Source organism: Chrysemys picta, chromosome 6 (assembly GCF_011386835.1).
Source record: "Chrysemys picta bellii isolate R12L10 chromosome 6, ASM1138683v2, whole genome shotgun sequence".
Taxonomy (NCBI): Eukaryota; Metazoa; Chordata; order Testudines; family Emydidae; genus Chrysemys; species Chrysemys picta.
The window spans coordinates 122,001,410-122,021,690 of NC_088796.1; the positions used below are offsets into that span (position 1 = coordinate 122,001,410).

The 20,281-nt window shown below is 52.1% G+C and overlaps 2 protein-coding genes across 4 annotated transcripts; both read left to right on the forward strand.

Moving 5' to 3' along the window:
- The first annotated feature begins 907 nt into the window (after positions 1–907).
- LOC101939320 (perilipin-3-like) lies at positions 908–6,648 on the forward strand. Of its 3 annotated transcripts, none has more exons than XM_065549753.1 (8): positions 908–999; positions 2,495–2,595; positions 3,213–3,408; positions 4,057–4,139; positions 4,243–4,528; positions 5,252–5,442; positions 5,657–5,779; positions 5,886–6,648. In XM_065549753.1, exons 1-8 carry the CDS (start codon positions 942–944, stop codon positions 6,255–6,257), a joined length of 1,410 nt encoding a protein of 469 aa, XP_065405825.1. In that variant the 5' UTR covers positions 908–941; the 3' UTR covers positions 6,258–6,648. The 3 variants fall into 3 exon arrangements, with proteins under 3 accessions (XP_065405825.1, XP_023955965.3, XP_065405826.1); XM_024100197.3 differs by having other exon boundaries at positions 5,889–6,399; XM_065549754.1 differs by having other exon boundaries at positions 927–999; positions 2,495–2,568.
- Positions 6,649–11,487: 4,839 nt separating this feature from the next.
- Positions 11,488–19,123, forward strand: LOC101939601 (perilipin-3-like). Its single transcript, XM_024100196.3, has 8 exons — positions 11,488–11,704; positions 13,002–13,081; positions 14,008–14,203; positions 14,897–14,979; positions 15,367–15,604; positions 16,110–16,285; positions 16,698–16,823; positions 18,035–19,123. The coding sequence occupies exons 1-8, from the start codon at positions 11,503–11,505 to the stop codon at positions 18,398–18,400; spliced, it is 1,467 nt and encodes a 488-aa protein (XP_023955964.3). The 5' UTR covers positions 11,488–11,502; the 3' UTR covers positions 18,401–19,123.
- Positions 19,124–20,281: the final 1,158 nt, after the last annotated feature.

Here is a 20,281-nt window from a genome sequence, read left to right on the forward strand (position 1 = left end):
ATTTATCCCTCTGATATATTTATAAAGAGCAATTATATCTCCCCTCAGCCTTCTTTTAGCCTCTTCTCTGCTGGCAATATAGGTCTACTCTCTTCCCTAGTTTGCCCCCAAATGAGCGGCTCTCCTGCCTTTTAACTCCTCCTCCAGTTGGTGCATTTCCTACAGATGTGGCAGGGCAGGGCTGGCTGAGCTCAGAGCAGTTACTTAACCCTTTGTTGCCCAGTGTGGGGCAACCTAACTACCTTTGAGGTTCTGGGCCCAAATCACTTAGGCCTTGCAATGCTGAGTGGAGCAATAGCTAAATACCTTTAAAAATCTGTGCCATGTTCTCTTCTGTAGACAATTCCACTAACAGGAAAGCTATAAATGAACTGAGGAAGCAGCTTGTGCCAACTGGGCCAGAGAAACTGCCCCAGCCTCTTCTGGAGTGGGCAGGAAAGCAAAATAATGCATCAGCTATCAGCACTCTCCCCTCTCAGATTGTTTTACTGACAAAAACCTTCTACACTGAAAATGTTACTAGGGAGATGGAATGTAAAGGTGCTCTCCAGAGAGAACAACTAGACCACTATAAGAATATGAAGCTTTATTATTATTTGTATTACAGGAGAATTTAGAAGCCAAAATCAGAACTGGAATCCCATCGTGCTAGGTACTGTCTTAACACAGATTAAAAGGCCTGCCCCAAACAGCTCATAATCTGAAACTAGATTTGCCAGCCCTCCAGGATTGTCCTGGAGTCCCCAGGAATTAAAAATTAATCTTTAATTAAAGATTGTCATGTGATGAGACCTCCAGGAATACATCCAACCAAAATTGGCAATTCTGCAATTAGCTCACAGCCCTCACTGGGCAAAGTAGAGAATGCAGCTGTGCGATTGGTCTCCTGAGCTGTCTGTCAAGTGTGTCCAGTCCCATGATGACATCATCACAGGAATATAATGGCTGAGAGAGGGATTGGTCCTAGTATTGGTGAAGGATTAGTAGTGTTGATATTTGGTAAGATGTGTGGCTAAACTCTGTGAAATGTCTCTGGTTCCTAGGTTCTGGGGGTGTTTAGATGGGGGCTCTTTTCTTACACAGAGTGGGACCTGATGTTTTGTCTGATTGATAGTAGTAGTTAGGATTGAATGATCAGAACCTCTTAATTCTTTTCAGTGCTTTATAGCTGTGCTTGTGTAAAGTATCTCTAGGTGATAGCTGGGTCTCCTGAGCAAACAGTCCAGGAAAAGAAACTATCTGTCTTCCAGACCAGGTTGCCTAGATTAATGGTATGTTCTAGAAGATGGAGGCTTCCTTAGGGGAAAATAGAATATTTAACAAGGAGAACTAAATTAGAGCCTGGGCCATGGGAAAAACTGTCCACTTACCTCTCTACATGAGCAAAGCTGTGCTGTTCCCATTCATGGATGGGGATTGGGACTTCTGGCTGTGGTCTGAGTTCTGGTGTGTCATAACGTTCTGTGGGTAGAAACACTTGGCTGAGGTGGCTGATTCAGCTGGGACTGGGGTGCTGGGTAACCAATATGTATCTCAAACAGATAATGCAGGAAACACTAAAGGAAAACCGGCCTGGTGCCTTCCCATAAGGGAAATGCTTTCTGGCCTCACTCTCACCTCTAGGGGTGATGGTGTCAATTTACTTCAACTGGAACTTGTGTTTTTGTGTGTGGTCGTGTTTTTTTTTTTTTTTTTTTTTTTTTTTTTTTTTTTTAACCAGATCAGTCTTTAACTGATAATAGAAAATACTTATATTTTACCAGCTAAATTGGCTTTAAAATAACTAGTCTGCCATAGTGGAGATCTCCTATGTAATTAAATATCCAGAGAGACTCAAACACTACTCATTCTAGCTGTCCCTGAACACTCACCGATGGTACCTTCTTAATTCAGTGTTCTCTGTGTGTAGTCAATGACTGCTACCTTCAGCAGGATAACGTCTCTCGGTGATTGTACTCTGGTACGAATGGAATTAACCCCTGGCACTATCTGGGAAAATACTGAACTAGGAGGGTGCCTGTGATGCACTGTGCAGCTGTCCTGGTGCTCCCCTTGGGAGGCATTGCTGGGTCTCTAAATCTGAATAGAAGCTTTAGGAGTGTGTAACACCGACAGACCCTGGTTACTGGTGGGTGGGATTGAACCTGGGACCTCTGGAGCTAAATGCATGAGCCTCTACTGCATGAGCTAAAAGCCATCTGACTCTTAGCTAAGGCTGTAGAGCAGACACATTAATCTCTCTCTAACTGGTCTTGGTGCCACTAGATGGGACAGAGCACCACACCCAGAAGGTGTAGGTTACAAGTGCATCCCTGGACTTGAGGCTGCACTCTGGGCCTGCCTTGGATCAAAGGTTTAACGCACTGGCCTGCTCTCTCTGTAGAGAGAGATTCACTACAGGGGCACAACCTGGTCTGGCTCTTAGAGAAAACAGAACTGGAGCAGCTCTCCTGGTGTTCTTACCCAATAGTGATTCTATTCTTTCCTGCTGTAGCCTCTCAATATTCCTTTTTGGGTCTTGCGGGGACATCTCACTCCACCATGTCTGCTAACGAAAACGAAACACAGGTAGAGATCCAGGCACAGGAGCAACAGGTGGGTCCCTCCTGGGGAGGCAGGTGTGCTTGGCAGCTGGAGTTGCTGTTCTAGCTTGAATGTGTCCATTCCTGGAGATGGGGACTCATAACCACAATAGTAGCTGATGCTTCAAGTTCTAATTCTCAGAGTCACTGCCCAGAAGTGCCTCCTGAAGCCAGGGTGAGCACTGGCACTGGTGACCCTGTGAAGGCTGTCTGCGCTGTAACACTGGCAAATCCCTTTGACAGTAGTGCCCAAGGGCCCAAAAAGGAGGGGGGCATTGTACCGAGTGCTGGACAGACATGGCTCCTGAGCGGGAGACACTGCACTTGGTAAGACAAAAGGTTGCTCAGTTCCTGCTCTCACTGACAGAACAAGATTGACACCATTCTGTTTTGTTGGTGGGTGTGCCAGGATGCAAACAGCGTTCCTGAGATCTTGCTGAATATAGGCAGCTGTTCCAATGGAACCAGGCTTCTGGGTGGGCCTCCTGGCCCTGCTAACAGGGCCAGGAGGCTGCCTAGCTCTGAGGACCGTCTCCTACAGAATCAGTAGTTGCAGAAGGAAAGAGACGGGGGGGCACCTTGACAAGCCAGGAGCTCTTCCCCCAGCTGACTCCCCTTTCCCTCCCTCAGACTGCAGTGGGCAGGGTGGCTGGCCTGCCCTTGGTCAGCTCTGCCTATGAGATGGCCTCTGCCAACTATGTGGCCACCAAAGAGACCTACCCAGCCATCAAAGCTGTCTGTGAGGTGGCAGAGACTGGGGTGAGGGCCATCACCTCTGCTGCCATCGTCGGGGCACAGCCCATCCTGGACCAGCTGGAGCCACAGCGTGAGTAAGGGAAGGGAGCAGGAACACTCCTGTGTGCGTGGCAGGGGAGGTGGGTCTGGGTGCAGGCTCCACCTATGGTGGCTCTAGGCCCACTACTGAACTCTACCTCCAACTGGCGGCAAACAGAATCCACCGACTCCCTTTTCCTGCTCCACTGAACTCTGCTAGCTCCTAGAAGTGATCTGGCCAAGGCATTGTGCTGAGCTGGGCCAGTCTAGAGGGAGGCAGTGCCCAGGCACAATCCTTGGTGTGCATGGCTGGCCTAGTGCCCCACAGCCACATGCACTGTGTATGGCACCTAATGCCATGGAGCAATACTTGCTAGAAGGCACTGGAAACAGCTCCAGTGCTAAAGGGATCTGAGCCCATTACAGGCACTGGAGACTCCTGAAACCCTCTAGGAGAAGCTGGGGGTGATTGAACAGACAACTGGCAGCTGGGATCTCCTGAGTGCTAAACCTGGCTCTGACACAGACTGGCTCCATAGCCTTGGGCAACTTGCCCAACCCCTCTTCCTTGGCGTCCCCATCAGTAACCTGGGGACACTTGCTTAGGAACACCAGTCCCTCAATGTACACAGATTAGCAGCCCCACAAGATCTGTGCACATGAAGGAATAAAGGGAACTAGTTCTGTGGTTGTGTTACAGTTGCAGCAGCCAATGAATACGCCTGTAGGGGTCTGGACAGACTGGAGGAGCAGCTGCCCATCCTGCAGCAGCCGATTGAGAAGGTAACTACACTAATGTCCAGGCTGGTTCTGGAGCCGGCTGAGGCTATGGGCCCTTCACTTCCACTAGGTGTTCAGTGACCTCTCCTGACACCTTTTCCTCTAGGTGGCTTTGGATGCCCAAGACCTAGTGCATGCCACAATGGTGGGTGCCAAGGATGCAGTCTGCAGCACGGTCACTGAGGCGAAGGATGCAGTGACCAGCATGGTGGGCGTGGCCAAGGGGGCTGTTCAGGAGAGCGTGGAAGTGACCAAATCTGCAGTGACCAGTAGCATGAGCACAGTGATAGGCTCCAGCATGGGGCAGATGGCTGCGAGTGGCATAGACATGGCATTGGCAAAATCTGAGCAGTTGGTGGACCACTACCTCCCCATGACAGAGGAGGAGCTTGGTAAGAACCCCTTTGGTTTGTATTCAGCAATGTGACCCTGGTGTCTTGGGGCATGGCTTAGACTCCCAGCGTTCACAGCTGAGCTGCCAAACGAGCCACCTCTCCTTGGGGTTCCCTTGCAACATAGCTTGGCTTCTAGGCCTCCCGTTGTTCCTTCATGTTGGGCCCTCTGATAGTCCTGCCTGATGGAAGGAGGCTGGACTAATGGCTTTGATGCTGCTCCCTGTGCAGTTACCCGCTCCCTGGCTGGTCAGTGCTGCAGGACATCCAAACATGCCCTGGGAAAGATTCTGTAGGCCACAAGCTTTGGGAGGTCTGAATGCAGCTGCCTTGGTATCCTGGCCCTGCCAACCAGTGGTGCAAGTAGATTTTTAACTCTTACCAGTATGGTGACTCATGGGAGGGACCCAAAGGTGGGGACATGTGACCCACACACACACGCCCTGCCCTGTGTGGGGGCTGTACAGACCCTAGACAGGAGATGCAGCTGCATGGAAGGGATGGTGGGGCAGCTGGGGGTGGTACAGCCACACCAGAGGAGCTGCTGGCGTTCTGCTCCTTTTGCTGCTGTGATTCCCGGGAGAGCCCTGCGGTGTTCAGCAGATGCCAAATGTCTTCCTTGTATGGCATACCAGCAATAAATGTCTTAATGGTACGGCATACCTGACCGTACTGGCTTACTTGCACCACTGCTGCCAGCTGACCCTCTTTTCCCCCTTCCAGCTGAGCTTGCAACAGCTCCCGTGGAGGGGCCAGGAGAGACTCCTGCAGAGCAGCAGAGTTACTACGTGCGTCTGGGTTCCCTTTCGAGTAGGCTGCGCCAGCGAGCCTACCAGCACGCCCTGGGCAAGATGAGACAAGCCAGGCAGCGCACCCTGGAGGCCCTCTCCCAGCTCCAGCAAACCATTGACCTGGTAGGAACATGACCTCTCTCCCCTTCCCTGTAGCTGCTATGGGTCACAGTCTCTGCAGCCTCCTGTGCTCAGTGCTGTTGGCACTGTTTGTTCCTAGGCCCAGCAGTGTTGCTGCAGTAGTGCTGCCTGCCTGCTACCCACAGCTCGCTGTGGGGGAGCTTCCATGGCCAGCCGCCTCCTGCTGTTCCCAGCTAACTGCACTCTCCTCCTGCAGATCAACCATGCCAAGCAGGCTGTAAATCAGAAGCTTCACAATGGCCAGGACCGTCTGTACCAAATGTGGCTCCAGTGCTGCAGGGGGAAGTTTGAAGGGCAGGAGAACCCAGACTCAGCAGAGGTATTCTCCTTCTTCTTCTTGCCCTGACAGCCTTGCTCCAGCAAACTCCCCCCATCTGTAAGGGTGACTTGCAGATACTCCAGTCTGTCTTGCTTTCTCCCTCCAGCAGGTTGAAGCTCGGGCTCTTTCCATGTCCCAGAGCCTCACTGAGCAACTGAAAACCACCTGCCTTACTCTCCTGGGCAGCATTCAGGGCCTTCCCAGCACTATCCAGGACAAGGCCCAGCAGGTCTCGAGCAGTATAGAAGCGCTCCAGGCTTCCTTCTCCAGTGCCAGCTGTTTCCAGGATCTGTCCAGCAGTGCCCTTGCCCAGAGTCAGGAGAAGGTGACCAAGGCCCAGGAGTCCCTGGATGAGCTGCTGGAATATGTGATGCAGAACATTCCCCTGGACTGGATTGTGGGACCCTTCACTCCCGCTGGAGACTCCGCACCATGTCCTGATGAGATGGTGAAGGAAGGAAAGAAGGTGGAGGCCTGAAGGGTTCCATTCCCCCTGTTGCTGGAAGGAATCCAACTGAATTGCCTGCATAGCTAGTGTGGGGTCTCCTCGCTGAGGCCATGGTCCTGCTTTGGCAGATGGTGGACTTATTTCAGCTCTTCCTTCTGCAGAATTAAAGAACCTGAATGTCATTTCCCCAGGCACACTTCCCCGGCACCGTTTATTACCAGTTATAGGGTGGCATCGCTAATCATGCAGGACTGCACCCCTTACAGGGTTAGTCTGCTTCTCTGAGGACATGGATTGTAACTGACATACAGCTGTCTTCCTCTGTACATATGAAGTGCTGCTGAGCTTGGGTTTTTTCCTAGCTCTTTGTATTGTATAAAACTAGGGTTTAACTTCACAATAAACCTCAACTGCATTCAAAGTGCTGTCTGCTTAATGTGATCCCTCCCCAGCTCATGCGCTATACAAACATGTACAGTACGGGTGACCCCGCATGCCCCCCCACACCCCTTTTCTCTGGCAGGGCTCCAGAATGGCTGAGCTCATCTCCTGGGTGAAGGCATCTCTTCAGTTGCCTCCATTTGACACTCTTCCGTTGAGACTTTTCTCAAATAGGAATGGGTGGGTGAGATTCTGTGGCCTGTGGTGTGTAGGAGGTCAGACTAGATGATCATAATGGTCCTTCTGACCTTAAAGTCTGAGGCAACAGCCCATTGGGAACACTTGTCTGGCTTCCAGTGGGTAGCAAGGCAACATTACAGCCTCTGAGACCAACTAACAGAGGGAAAGACCCAGGGTGTTGGGGCACTATGGCCTTGAGAGGAAATGGGGTGTGTGGAGAACAGAGAACCTACTATTGATAATAAGCGAAGTTAAAAGGATAACCTACAGTGGTGTGAGACTGCCAGGCCTTGCCTCTAGTCCAGTGCAATAAGACCAAGTACAGCAGCTACTTCAACCTAGATCAGAAGCGTCACAATGGCCAGGACCATCTCATGACAGCTGAACAGGTTGGGAGTGTCTAGGAAAAGAGTTGGTGATTTGACAACTCCAGACAACTGGGATTTAACAAAACACACACAGGGAGATAAGTTGCAAAAAATAGAGCAGCAGATAGGATCGCTGATGTCCAGGCTTCAGCAAGACTGCCTCCTTTCTCCATGCCATTAGCCAAGCACCTGTCTAACCTTTCCTACTGCCTAGTGTAAACCTAGCCAGGCCACTAACAGTATAGGCACATGGCTCAGGGTTGTGGGAGATGCATAATATGACCAGTGCTGGGCTTTTAATGCATTTCCCTGAGAGTTTGTGTCTATACTTGAAGTCACTTGTGGAGTGTCATCTAGGCAGCTCCATCACTGTTGCTTATCTAGCTAGAGCTTGAGCTATTAAAAAGCTTCAGGCAAGGAAATGTCTCTCAGGTTCAGCAGTACCATGACCATTGCTCTCAATGATGGAGAAGAGTAATCAAAGTAGTGATGTAGCCAGCCATGTGAGCCGCTTACTCCTGATCTCATTGGACAGGGCCTGTCTTCTACTCCAATGGACTGGGGATATCAAGCCCTTCAAAGTCTAACTCCCTAACTGCCAGGGAGCGATCACTGAGGCTAATCTGCCTGGGTAACTGGAGGTGTGTTACAACCCCTGCTGTGCTCTGGATTAACAGAGGCCCCTCCAACACTCAGGGGGGAAAAGTGAGTAAAAGCACTAGCCAGGTGGAGCCCTGCTTGGGTGAGTAGAGATCCTAACCTACTCCTTTTAAGGCTATGGAAGAGTAACTAACTACAGACTTTAGCTGTTCTATTCAGCTAATCTGTCTTCTGTGTTCAAGCCCTTTGCTATTTAGTCCAAGTCTAATAAAATGTGTGAGGTCAATGAGTGGATTTTCTTTACACCATGAAGAACATCGTAGCCTGCATTTCCCCAGCACAGCCCTACAGCTAATCCTTACATAGAGGAGTGGTTCTAACACATCCCCGAGCCAGGGTCAGACCTAAGATACCCCCTAGAAACTGTTGCTGGACCAGTCTTAAGTTATACAAAGCAAATGCAGTAACTGACCAAGCCAACGGATGCAGTGTTTATGGCACAAGGAGCAGTGAGTTATTTCAACAGGCCCCAGCATGATACACCAATGGGCTCAAGTGTTTAATCCAATGGCCTGTTAGAAGATCCAAGATATGAGCATAGAGATCACACCAGCTACACCCCAATGGTCTGAATGGGAAAAGGAAAGAGATGCTTCCTGCCCCCAGCTGGCTGGCTCTCCTGGGTGGTACCCCCTGGATAACTAGCGATTGTAGCTGCAGATACCCCATAGGAAGACTTGCACTGTGCTCTGAACATGTTTGGGCTTGTTCTGCTGCCTGCATGTACATGTGGTGGGGGGCTATGGATGGAAAGGTAGTTTCTATGCCCTGAGTATGCAGTGGTCTCTGTGTGCTGGGGATCCTTGCACCTGTGCAGAGCCCTCTGGAACTCAACTACTCCTCCCAACTGCCTGGTGAAGCTAATGGGGGTCTGAGTAAATGCAGGGGCTGGTTTGTGCAGGGCTCACGGTACGATCAGGGCCTAATACTGCCCCACTTGCAGCCACTGAAGCGGAGGCTTGTGTCTCTGGATGGAGGCCCGCTCACATCCCTCTGTGGGACAGAAACATGGGTTTGAAAATCTAGGCTTGCTTTAAAGGAGTGACGTGAGCACCAGCCTCAGCCCCAGGCCTCTGTCACCCTCCCCAGCTGCTCCAGGCATTTGCACTCCCTGCTTTGATTTTACTCCATGTGTGAAGGGCGATGGGGAGGTTATGGGAAGAAGTTATCCATGGTGTGATCTGCCGTCACTCCGGCTGGGAAGGGCCCTGGCACTGAAGTAACTAGGCCAGGAATGATAACAGGAAGAGGGCAGAGCCGAGCATGACCCACCCACCCCCCCAACTTTTCCCAGAGCTTGTCTCCACACTTAGTCCTGCCCTGTGGCTGTCATCCCCAGCATCTCCCCAAATGCTCCCCTGATACCCCCTGAGCCTGTGGGTTCCATGTATTGAACTGACACCTATATTAGACTGAGTGCAGTTAGTGGAGATGGGAAATGCTATCAACAGCAAAGGTAAAAGGCACCCAGGAGAGTCTGCTGAGGAAATGCCTGTTGCTGGGACAGTGCTCATGACGGCAACAACTCACACACGAGCCAGCCACCAAACCATGGCAGAGAGATTGTCAAACATTTAACAGGCTCCCAGGAGAAAGCAAAACTCAGGTAATGATACCTGATGGAGTTGTTAGTCTGATTTCTTGTGCATGAATGGTATTGGGGTAAGGGCCAAAGGCCTCCCCTGGGACTGGAGCCCCAGTTTGCTGAATGCTACACAAAGAGTTGGTCTGCCGGGAGAAATACCACACAGCATGAGCCAGCCCTGGGACAGAGAACGCACCCAGCCTCTGCCAGAGTGGACGGGGAAGCAAACGGCTGCAGCAACGACCCTGCTGCCCGCTGACCTGAACGCCTGGATCGAAACATGCCAATGAGCCGGTGTGGAATTCCCTGGCTGATGGGCACTTCCAAAGTGAGGGCTATATTCATTGGCAGCTTGGTGGGCCTGATGCAGGCATATCACCGTGTCTATGCCGGGGGGATGCTAAAGATTTTAGCCCCCCTGCCCGCTCCAGGAGCAGCCTGAGTCCTGTCTCGGCTGAATGCACAGGTTATTATGCTGCTCGGCAGGCACCGGGAGCTGGAGGGTTGCCTGAGGAGAAGTGTCCACATGCAATGTGTAAGGAGGTCCCTAGTGATATATACATACCGTCCCAGGGGAAAACCCTGCGGTCCCAATCCTACACTAGCTCTGTGCTGCTGTGACCTGGAGCCCATGTGGTGGAGTTGCCCTGAAGCCCGCACTCCTTTCCTGAGGTCAGCAGAGCTGCACACTGGCAGGGCCGGCCCATGGGCAGTCAGGTGCTGGATGTGGCCTACCCTAGGAAATGTCCCCTCAACACTAGGGTTACCATATTTCAGCAAGCAAAAAAGAGGACGGGAGGAGCGCCGCCCTAGCCCCGCCCCTGCCCCTCCCACTTCCCGCCCCCCCCAGAATCCCCAACCCTCCCCCCGTTCCTTGTCCCCTGACTGCCCCCTCCTGGGACCCCTGCCCCTAACTGCCCCCCAGGACTCCACCCCCTATCTAAGCCTCCCTGCCTCTTGTCCCCTGACTGCCCCAACCCTTATCCACACCCCCACCCCCAGACAGACCCCTGGGACTCCCACGCCCCATCCAACCACTCCCCACCCCCTGACAGCCCCCCCCCCCAGAACTCCCAACCCATCTAAACCCCTCTGCTCCCTGTCCCCTGACTGCTCCGATCCCTCTCCCCACTCCTGCCCCCTGACAGCTCCCCCCCAGAACTCCCAGCCCCCTACCCCCCCACTCCTTGTCCCCTGACTGCCCCCTCCTGGGACCCCTGCTCCTAACTGCCCTCCAGAACCCCACCCCCTACCTAAGACTCCCTGTTCCTTGTCCCCTAACTGCCCCCTCCTAAGACCCCCCCCAACTGCCCCCCAGGACCCTACCCCCTACCTGTACCCTGACTGCCCAAAACTTTCTCCACTCCCCCCAAAAAGCCCCCCCCCCCGTTTCTTGACTGCCCCCTCCAGAACCTCCCTGCCCCTTCTCCTGCCCCCTGGCCCCCTTCCCCTGCTGCTCAGAACAGGGTGTTGGGCTCTGTGCGAGCCCGACACGTGGCTGTGCTCCCCAGCACAACAAAACCCGGTCCCTGGCCCTGCACAGTGCTGCCGGACCGGGCTGCAGGGGAGAGCTGCCCTTGTATCAGCACAAAGTGCTCTCGCTCCCGTTTTGCTACGCTGCATGGCAGAAACCGCTCCCAGTTGCAAAAGGGGAGGGCTGCACTTTGGGCTGATACACTTGCTCAGAATGCAGGGCGGATCCGGCTCCTCTACAGCTGCTCCTGAGTCCAACCCGGGACTTCCCTGCAGCCCTCCCAGCCGCTCGCTCGCTCTGCTCTGCTGGGGGAGGGGGGAAATCCCGGACATTTTGAGTGCTTTACAAATTCCCCCCGGACGCTATTTTTAGCACAAAAAGGAGGACATGTCCGGGTAAATCCGGACGAATGGTAACCCTACTCAACACTCCACAGGCATCCCACCACCCTCTACATGAACCGAGAACTCAGAGCCATGGAAACAGTTTCCCAGGTCTCATATATCATTGCAGTGGTCAAGGCTCCCATCTGGAAGAGCTGGGACTCTATCTAGGCAAACAACCCCCATGTCAATCGTAACACTGCTATTTTCCAGGCTCCACCCCCTTCCAGACCTCAGTGGTCAGGGTAGAGAGCGCACCTTCCTGATTGCTTTGCTGAGCTGTCTGTCAAGTGGCCCCTGCCCTCTGCTGATAGCATCACTGGGCTATAAAAGCTGTGCAGGGGCTGGTTTGTGTATTGCTGAGGGAGCTTCAGAGTGCAGGCTTGGTGAGAGATGGGCTGAGAGCTGGAGTTACACTGTGGTTTTTGGGGCTCCAGGGTCTGAAGTGTTGAGTTCTGGGGGGATTGTTTTGTTTGAGCTTGTCTGTCATTGGAATGGACCTTAAAGCTGTGCTTGCCTTGCCGTGTTTGGCTTTCAATTGCGAGAGCTGGAGAGTTTGAACCCCTTTCAGTTCTTGAGCACTGTTAGTGTGGGAAGTCGTGATGTTAGATGACTGGCCCACTCTCCACTTCAATAGGCAGCACTTGCATGTGTGTCTAGCTCTGATCTGGATTACTATTGGCAGAAAGGGAAGGGGGGATGGGGCACAGAGACTATCTGTTAAAGAGAACAAAATCACTCCTGACCATGGCTGCTGTTCTAAGCTCCCACTGAACTCATGATAAGGAACAGCCAAGAGCCTGTCTCAGGAAGGAAGAGCTCTGCTCCCTCCAGGGGGAATGTCTTCTCTTGGGAGCCTGTCTGCCCAGCTAGGCCTCCTGTGCAGTTTGGCCCTGGCTGGCCACAGCCACACAGTGCTGCTGTTCTGGGGGCTGCTGGAGCTCATCTCCTTGCACACCCTGATGCTAACTCTCCATCCATCTGGGGCACTGTGCTTGTCAAAGAGAATCCAGCCTGGCCTGGGGTGTGTCCATGGTTGGGGTGCAGTAGACATCTCCTCTCCCGCCCCACCCCCATGTCCAAGGAGGTGGCGCTCAGAGGCGGTTGGCCTGCTTGTGGGAAGGGAGAGGGGCCAGACATTAGAAACACCCAGGGCTGTTTTGTTCTCCTCTCCTCTCAGTCTAACCTGTGTTGCTGCAGGGGCACTGCCAGCCCCTTCCTACCGCTCTGCTGGGGCTCGGCTCCTGGTGGGTGGAGTGCATGGGGGAGAGGGAGAAGCTGACTCCTTCCTTAGTGCAGTTACTGCCCCGACCCTGCAGCCTAGCTGCAGCTCCTTGTCATGGCTCCGACTCCTGCTGGCAGGAGGAATTTGCCTGGCCCTGTATCCTACTCACCGAGGTCTCCAGGGCCTGGAACAGGTTTCCTTGGTCCCAGCCATCAGTGTAGCTAGGACAAGCCAGAAAAGAGAGCTGCAAAGGGTCACAGCTTTCCGGCACTCCTGCATTACCTGGTCCTGCAGTGTGGCTTTCCTTCCTGGGGAAGCCCATGGGTGCCCTACTATGGTAGGCACTGACTGGCCAAGGGACTACAGCAGCTGTTAGAAATGAGTGTGAGGCTGCAATCTGGCGCAGCTGGAAGCCTGAGGCCTGCTGATCCCTTAATGGTTCCTCCTGGTTCTTGCAGTGACAACTCCCTTCTGCATGTCTGGTAACGTGACTGAAATCCAGGCTGTCTGCCCTGAGCCCCAGGGACAGGAGCAACAGGTAGGCCCATGCTGGGAAGCCGGTGTCCCGCTGGCCTTCTGACAGAACTTCATTGTGGCAGAAAATGCTGATTTTGCTGGAGTGAAATGTTTTAGCAAATCTATTGCGGAGTCAACAAAACTTTTGATGAAATGCAGGCAGGCTTCCCGTGGAAACCTGCCAGTCTCTGAGGGGGAGCCCAGCAGAGTCCTGGGCAGCCTGTCTGGAGCAGGGTCTCTGAGATCTTGGAGGCTCCCACTCCACAGAGCAGCTAAGTGAAATCGATGTTCTTGTCGCTCTTGTAGTTGCTATAACTGAAAAGGTCAATTTCCCAAATTTTGTTTCAAAACATCTTGGAGTTTCTGATTTTTAACTGTGTGGCACTCTCTGGTTTGCAGAGAAGGTTTTTGTTTGCTTTTCTTCCAAACTGGCTCTGGCAAGTGCTACCTAGAACAGTTCTAGGTAGCAGCCCAGCACTAGTCACTGCTGCACTGATTGCAGATGACCACCCTGGAGCACAATGGGATTCGTGCAGGGGCCCTTCTCAGGCAGGACTCTTTCCATCAACTAGTTCTTGTGAAAGGAAGCCCAGAACTAGCTGTATTAATCCTGGTAGCAGCAATGATGGGGTTAGCGCTTAGCTATGGCATCCCAGCCAGGATATAATAGATCCCTATGCTGCTGGGAGCAGAGCTCTGCCATGCTGTACATGTGCAGAAGAAAGCAAGGATCATTCTAGGGATGTTGCTAGCTATTCTTGTTGAGCCAGCTGGGGTTATGGTGTGAGGGAGCAGAAATGGCCTGGGATGGGGGAGCACTGAACCCTTCAGCACCCAGCTCTGTGGCTAGCTGGGTACACAGTTAACAATTCCAAGAGGGTAACCGACTGAGGCGTCATTCGGTCCAGACAGTGGATGTTCCCCAACTGACTCCGTTCCCTCCCTCAGACTGTAGTGGGCAGGGTGGCTGACCTGCCCTTGATCAGATCTGCCTGTGAGATGGCCTCTGACAGCTACGCAGCCACCAAAGAGACCCACCCAGCCATGAAAGCTGTCTGTGATGTGGCAGAGACTGGGGTGAGGGCCATCACCTCTGCTGCCGTCACCGGGGCACAGCCCATCCTGGACCAGCTGGAGTCACAGAGTGAGTAAGGGAGGGGAGACAGGAACACTCGTGTAGGAACAGCCTGGGGTGGGTACCTGACAGATTCTGTCTCAGTTCACTCTAATGTCCTGGCAAATGAGTGTTTGTAGACAGTGCCCCTTTCCTGGTATCCTTGAAGCTGGACACAGGTCCTGGGACAAGACACTGGGCAGGTAATTCTCCATGGGGACTAGCGCTGCTCTGCAGGGATTGCTGTGGGGCAGGGCATGGTTTCCCCCTGTCCTAGGACTGAGAAGCCAGCTGAGAGCGAGCAGTGTCAGGCATCCAACCCTGATCTCTCCATGGCCATAAAGCCAATGGGGCACTAACCAGTCTACAAAATGCTGGAGTGATGCTTGCAGGAGCCTATTGAAATCCCTGATGAGCTAGAGTGCAACAGAACATTAATCTCCAAGAGGTTCTGGTTGCTTCAGGGGGCTGTCTTCCTCTCCTGAGGGATCTTGGGGCTAGTGCTCTGAACCCAGAACTGGCAGCCAGGACCTGAGTTCTAATCCTGGTTCTCATGTGACTTTGTTGGCCAAGTTGCATAACCTTTTCCTGAGCCCCACACGACACATGGGAGGCTATTTACAACAAAGGGACATTGGGGCAGGGGGTCCCCCTGCCCAAATGCTTGCTGTGATTGAGCACATAGGAAGGAGTTGAGGGGAAACCACTCTGATCCTCTTCTAGTTGCAGCAGCAAATGAATATGCCTGTAAGGGACTAGACACCCTGGAGGGGAAGCTGCCGGTGCTGCAACAGACTGTGCAGAAGGTAAGAACCCTTCATCTTGGTTACAAAAAACACAACACGCATTATGGTTTTTGGGCAGATCACAATTACTGCCATATCCACTCCATTGATGCTGCTAAGTAGCAACAAACACTTTCTTGAAATCCAGGTTCTGTCTGGCGCTTCCCACAGCTGTAACACCTCCACAAGGAGGCCACAGTCAGCTCAATGGGGGGTGAATGCTGGTTAGTATGTTAGAAAGCTTCCACAGATGAGCATTAACCACTTGGAGGGAGAGATCCCGCCGCACTTCCAGGCTTCCCTTGCTATGCTTCCCTTCTCTTCTTCCCTCCCACCCACCCCCCCCAAATCCATCTCTTAGCTCTAGTGTAAGAGTGCCATGACCTCTCCTTTGACACCCGCCTCTAGGTGGCTTCAGATGCCCAAGACAGCATGCGTGCTGCAGTGGCAGGGGCCAGGGATGCAGTCTGCAGCATGGCTGGTGAGGCAAAAGATGCAGTGACCAGCATGGTGGGTGTGGCCAGAGAGGCTGTCCAGGAGAGCATGGAGATGACCAAATCTGCAGTGACCAGCAGCATGAACACAGTGCTAGGGAAATCTGAGCAATTGATGGACCACTACCTCCCCATGACAGAGGAGGAGCTCGGTGAGAATACTGGTGCTGGCTCTCCATGACCCAATAGCAGAATGGGGCTTTGTTAACCTCTGTATCCTACTCCTCTGCTCCCTCACGCTCTGTGGGGTAACAAGGGCCATGCAACCCACCTTGATCACATGGGCCTGCTGTCTCTTGCAACTCGAGAATCTGACTTATTTTCTGCCCAGTAGGTGGCAGCTAGTGGACATCCTGCAGCAAATGTTGGCAGCTGGAAACAGTTTACCATAGATCCTTTCTTTACATAAAATATGGTATTGGTGGGTGGAGGGGAATCTCCAGTCTCATCCAGGAGGCAGGGCTGGGAATGAATGTCCATGTACTGGTGTCCATGTCTCTGCCTAATCATTGATTTTAGTGATCCTCACCTTGTGTTTGACACATCAGTGCCTGTAGCTAGGCCTCCATAGCCTGGAACAGGATTCCACACACTGGGGTCTGACTCTGTAGTTCAGGTCTCATCACAACTGGCCATTTCTCCCTTGCTATATTCCAGCTGAGCTGGCAACCCCTATGGAGGGGTCTGGAGAGCAGAAGAGTTACTTTGTGCGTCTGGGCTCCCTGTCTACCAAACTCCGCCAGCGAGCCTACCAGCACGCCCTGGGCAAGATGAGACAAGCCAGGCAGCACACCCTGGAGGCCCTCTCCCAGCTCCAGCAAACCATCGACCTGGTAGGGCCTTTTGTCTTATTGTGCTTTCCCCTGTAGCTGCTCTAATCACTGAAGCTCAGACTGGGGCTTGCCAAGCTCTGCATGTCCCTGAATGATTGTATGAGCAGGTGGGGGTCATGTAGTGTCTGCACACAACTAGAATTCAAAGCCCAGCTGAGTGCCATGTAGTGCTGGGTGCATGGTACGGTACACCACTCCCATAGATGCAGGTGACACTGGTCTTTGGTGGCTGCAGAAGTCAACAGCTCCCTTCCAGGTGGAGGGTCTCTAGCCTAGTGGTATCACAGGTGTGGCACTGTCTGCTTCACTCAGCTTCTGCTGCTCCCCTGTACACAAGACACTGGGAGCAATACTGGGAGTAGCTCTTGTTCTCTGCTGTCCTGCACAATGACTGAACCCTTGTGTCCTCTAGATGGAACATGCCAAGCAGGCCGTGAGTCAGAAGGTTCATGATGGGCAGGAGAAGCTGCAGCAGATGTGGCTAGAGTGGCACAAGGGCCAGCTGGGAGGCAATGATGACAGCTCACCACAGCCAGAGGTATCTGATGGGTTGTACTCCTGGGGTGTGATCTAGGAGCCGTTGGAACCACTGATCTTCCTCCTCCCCCCCCCCCTCCCCCCCCCAACACTCAGCTGGGTTGGCCTTTCATGTTGCTCTGCTGATAACAGGCCTTGGAGAGGCTGGCTGTGAATCACCCACCACAACAGCAGGTGGCTCCACACACCCAACTGAGTTACCTGAGTGCTTTACCTAAGCCACTCATGGACAAACAGGAGGCCCCCCCAGCCAATTTCCCAGCTCCCCTGCTGTGCACCCCTACTAGAGCAAAAACCTAGAATTATACCATCTTATGCTGCACAGGGATCTGTTTGCTTCCCCCCTTGATGTGGGGAAGATAGGATTCCCAAACACTTCACTTTAAGATACACTGTTAAGATAAAACAAGTTTAACTACAGAAAGATATCACTTATAATTGCTTAAAGTCTAGCAAGCAGATTACTTAGCAAATAAACAAACACAAACTAAGCCTAATATATACTAGATATGGTTTGAATTAGTAATTTCTCACCCTGGTTTATATGAGCAGTCCACCAAGTTTCCATATGTAGGCTAGAAATCCCTTTAGCCTGGGACCAGCACTTCCTCCAATCTGCCTCTCAGGGATTTCCAGAAGCCCTCTTGTGTGGGGAGCAAGGCCAAGAATGTCTCTCCACATAGCTTGGAACAAAGGGTTCCCACCAAGTTGCCAGCCCAGTTTGTGGGGAAAAATACAGGTACCAAAATGGAGTTCGGTGTCATGTGGTCTGGTCACATGCCCTTGCATGCCTTGCTGAGTAATAGCAGCCATTACTCATAGGCTAGCTGAAACATTCCCAGGAAGGCTAAGCTCTTCCATGGGCCATTGTCTTGGCTGATGGCCTATCAGCCCTCTATAGCTTCTTCATTGTTGTACCTCAAAGGCTGCTTGTGGGTGTCTTCAACTTCACAACCTCTTCCAGTAACACATACATAGCATATACAGTCTGAGATATTAATGTTCAACAGATTGAGACTTTCAGAGTGATACCTTACAAGGCATACTTTGTACAAAATGCCACATAATCATATTACTATGGTGAATGTGGGGTGCAGAGTGTCACAGTATCCTTGTCCTCTTGCTAAGATGCAGTGTGACAATGCTGTATGTCACATCCTGACAGGAGTGAGCTTCACATGCATCTAATCACTCCCTCCTCTCTCTCTCCAGGAGATGGCGTCCCAGGCTCTAGCCACTTCCCATAACCTCATCCTGCAGGTGCAGACTGCCTGCCATAGCCTCCTGCCCAACATCCAGGGTCTCCCTGCCGCTCTCCAGGAGAAGGTTCAGCAAGCCTATGAGAACATGGGAGAGCTCCAGACTTCCTTCTCCAATGTCCAGTCCTTCCAGGAGCTGTCTGAGGGTATCCTGACCCAGACCCGGGAGAAGGTGACCAAAGCCCAGGAGTCCCTGGATGAGCTGCTGGAATATGTGGTGCAGAATGCTCCCCTCACGTGGATTGTGGGACCCTTTGTTCCTGCTGGAGACTCCACAGAGCCAGTGGGGGAACCAGCAGAGGAGAAGGTCACAGTCTGACGGTTTCATACCCATGCCTCCTCCGCCCCCATGCTGCAGATGTTTGTGGTGAACAGCATGTTGCACTCTTCAGTTGTTGCAGCAACTCTCATGGAATGGAGGCAAATCTCATCACCTTGATGATCCTAGCTGCACTGGGTCTGCTATTCTAATACCTTGGCTTTCTCACCTCCTCACTAGTTAGTGAATGACAGGATAACTTCTCATGAGTCCCAACTGTCTAGAATACCCACCTATTAAATGGGCCTTATGCCTTCTGAGGGCTTCCAGCTGTGACTCATGGTGACTTGGCTTCTAACAGCTGTTGATGGGTTTGCAGGATGGGAGAACCAGCTCAGTAGGTCCAACTTCCAGGCTGGAGAAGGGTGGGTCAGAGATGGGAACCCCACTACATAGGAATCCTGTGGTGTTGAGCACATGCTGGCTACAGGGGCTGACTCCAGTCCACCTAGAGGTTCTAAGGGATCATTTGTCCAGTATGAGGGCTCCACCTTGCCTTCCTCCAAACAGCGTTTAACCAGTGCTGCTAGTTCAGTTATTATGGGTGTTCCTCCCACCTCTCATTCCTGTGCTGGGTTTCTCTAAGGTAACTGTAACAAGCCTTGTTAATGGAACTGCATATGGGCTGGTGGATATAAAAGGTCTCTCTGCTGGTGACTAAACACTTCTGTATGTTAACACAACTAGCCTCTTCTACAATAAACACGAGCTGCTTTCAACAAAGGTCTCTCGTCCTTGTGTTCATCTGCAGATCTCTCCACATGGCTCCCTGTCTTGCTATCCCACCTCAAATGTACCCTCTGACTGAGCCAGGTTCTGGAGACCAGCTCTCTCTGAGTAGGGCAGCCTGACTTCGGTTCCTTTGCTGACTTGCTGTCCTGGGCCTTCCCAACTCCCTAGGACAGGATCTGAGGGCTAACAATGCCAGGAAAAGGTCTCCCATGGATGCTGTTCTGCCGTTCCACCCCTCTGAAGACAATACAGGTCTGGAGTATTGTTCAGACCCTGGCTATGGGAATGATGCTCTGCCCGGGATCACTCAGATTTCTGGGGCTTGCCACTCTGCCTTACCTTCCCCATTTCTTAGCCTGACCAGTCCTATGTTGCCTTCCCTGAATCCTGCCACTCACCCTCTCATTGGCTTTATGCTCTAACAAAGGAGATGCTTAAAGCCTTCATGAGAGAAGCTAGTTTGGCACTGATAAGTGTTTCTAGTCGGGCAGGGTTGGTGGAACTTGGTCTCAGGCAGGATGATGCTAAAGCATCCTCCTTGCTACAAGTACTGGTGTAAAATGCTCCCCTGAAAGGTGACTGTAGTCTCACCCGTAACCCTCACCACCTACCTGGGAACTAGACCAGCTTGAAGACAATGCTCAGATAACTAGGTCCTCCCTTTGGTTTCTACTGCACTCAACCTGCCTGCATAGATTTCAAAGAAGCAGAACTTAGCCCAGTATGTTAACACAGGTAGAAAAGACACTTGAGAAATGACCCAAAGGAATTTAAGGGAACTCTTCTTCCTTCTCTTCCCCCCACCCCCACACAATTGTCACTCTAACCAAAGCTACATACAGTATTTCCCTAGCTCAAATATTTGGTGTCTTTGCTGTGGTCAGTGTGGTTCCACATGAAGAATTCTTGTAATCTGAAAAAGAATGCTATTAAGGTTGCAGTGTTTCTAGAACTTCCTGGGCTTCAAAACACAACAACAAATCAGTCAGGCCTCTCTTTGTATAAACCACTTGTGAATATATGCTATGGCCTTCTTTAGCTCAAGATGTAGCACCTTGTACTTAAGCAGCCCTGGTTCAATTGCCAGGGTTTCATTGAAATTCAGTTCTGACTGAAAAAAAAAAATTCAATTAACCCCAAGTTGTGGCT

What these genes read in the sequence shown, in the direction of transcription:
- LOC101939320 (XM_065549753.1), top strand. Translation starts at nt 942, where the DNA reads ATGGCTGAGAGAGGGATTGGTCCTAGTATTGGTGAAGGATTAGTAGTG. An exon ending in TGCAGCAGCCGATTGAGAAG is followed by an intron (nt 4,140 to 4,242) that starts GTAACTACACTA and finishes CTTTTCCTCTAG; the next exon opens with GTGGCTTTGGATGCCCAAGA. An exon ending in CATGACAGAGGAGGAGCTTG is followed by an intron (nt 4,529 to 5,251) that starts GTAAGAACCCCT and finishes TCCCCCTTCCAG; the next exon opens with CTGAGCTTGCAACAGCTCCC.
- LOC101939601 (XM_024100196.3), top strand. Translation starts at nt 11,503, where the DNA reads ATGTCAATCGTAACACTGCTATTTTCCAGGCTCCACCCCCTTCCAGAC. An exon ending in AGCTTCAGAGTGCAGGCTTG is followed by an intron (nt 11,705 to 13,001) that starts GTGAGAGATGGG and finishes TGGTTCTTGCAG; the next exon opens with TGACAACTCCCTTCTGCATG. An exon ending in ACAGCTCACCACAGCCAGAG is followed by an intron (nt 16,824 to 18,034) that starts GTATCTGATGGG and finishes CTCTCTCTCCAG; the next exon opens with GAGATGGCGTCCCAGGCTCT.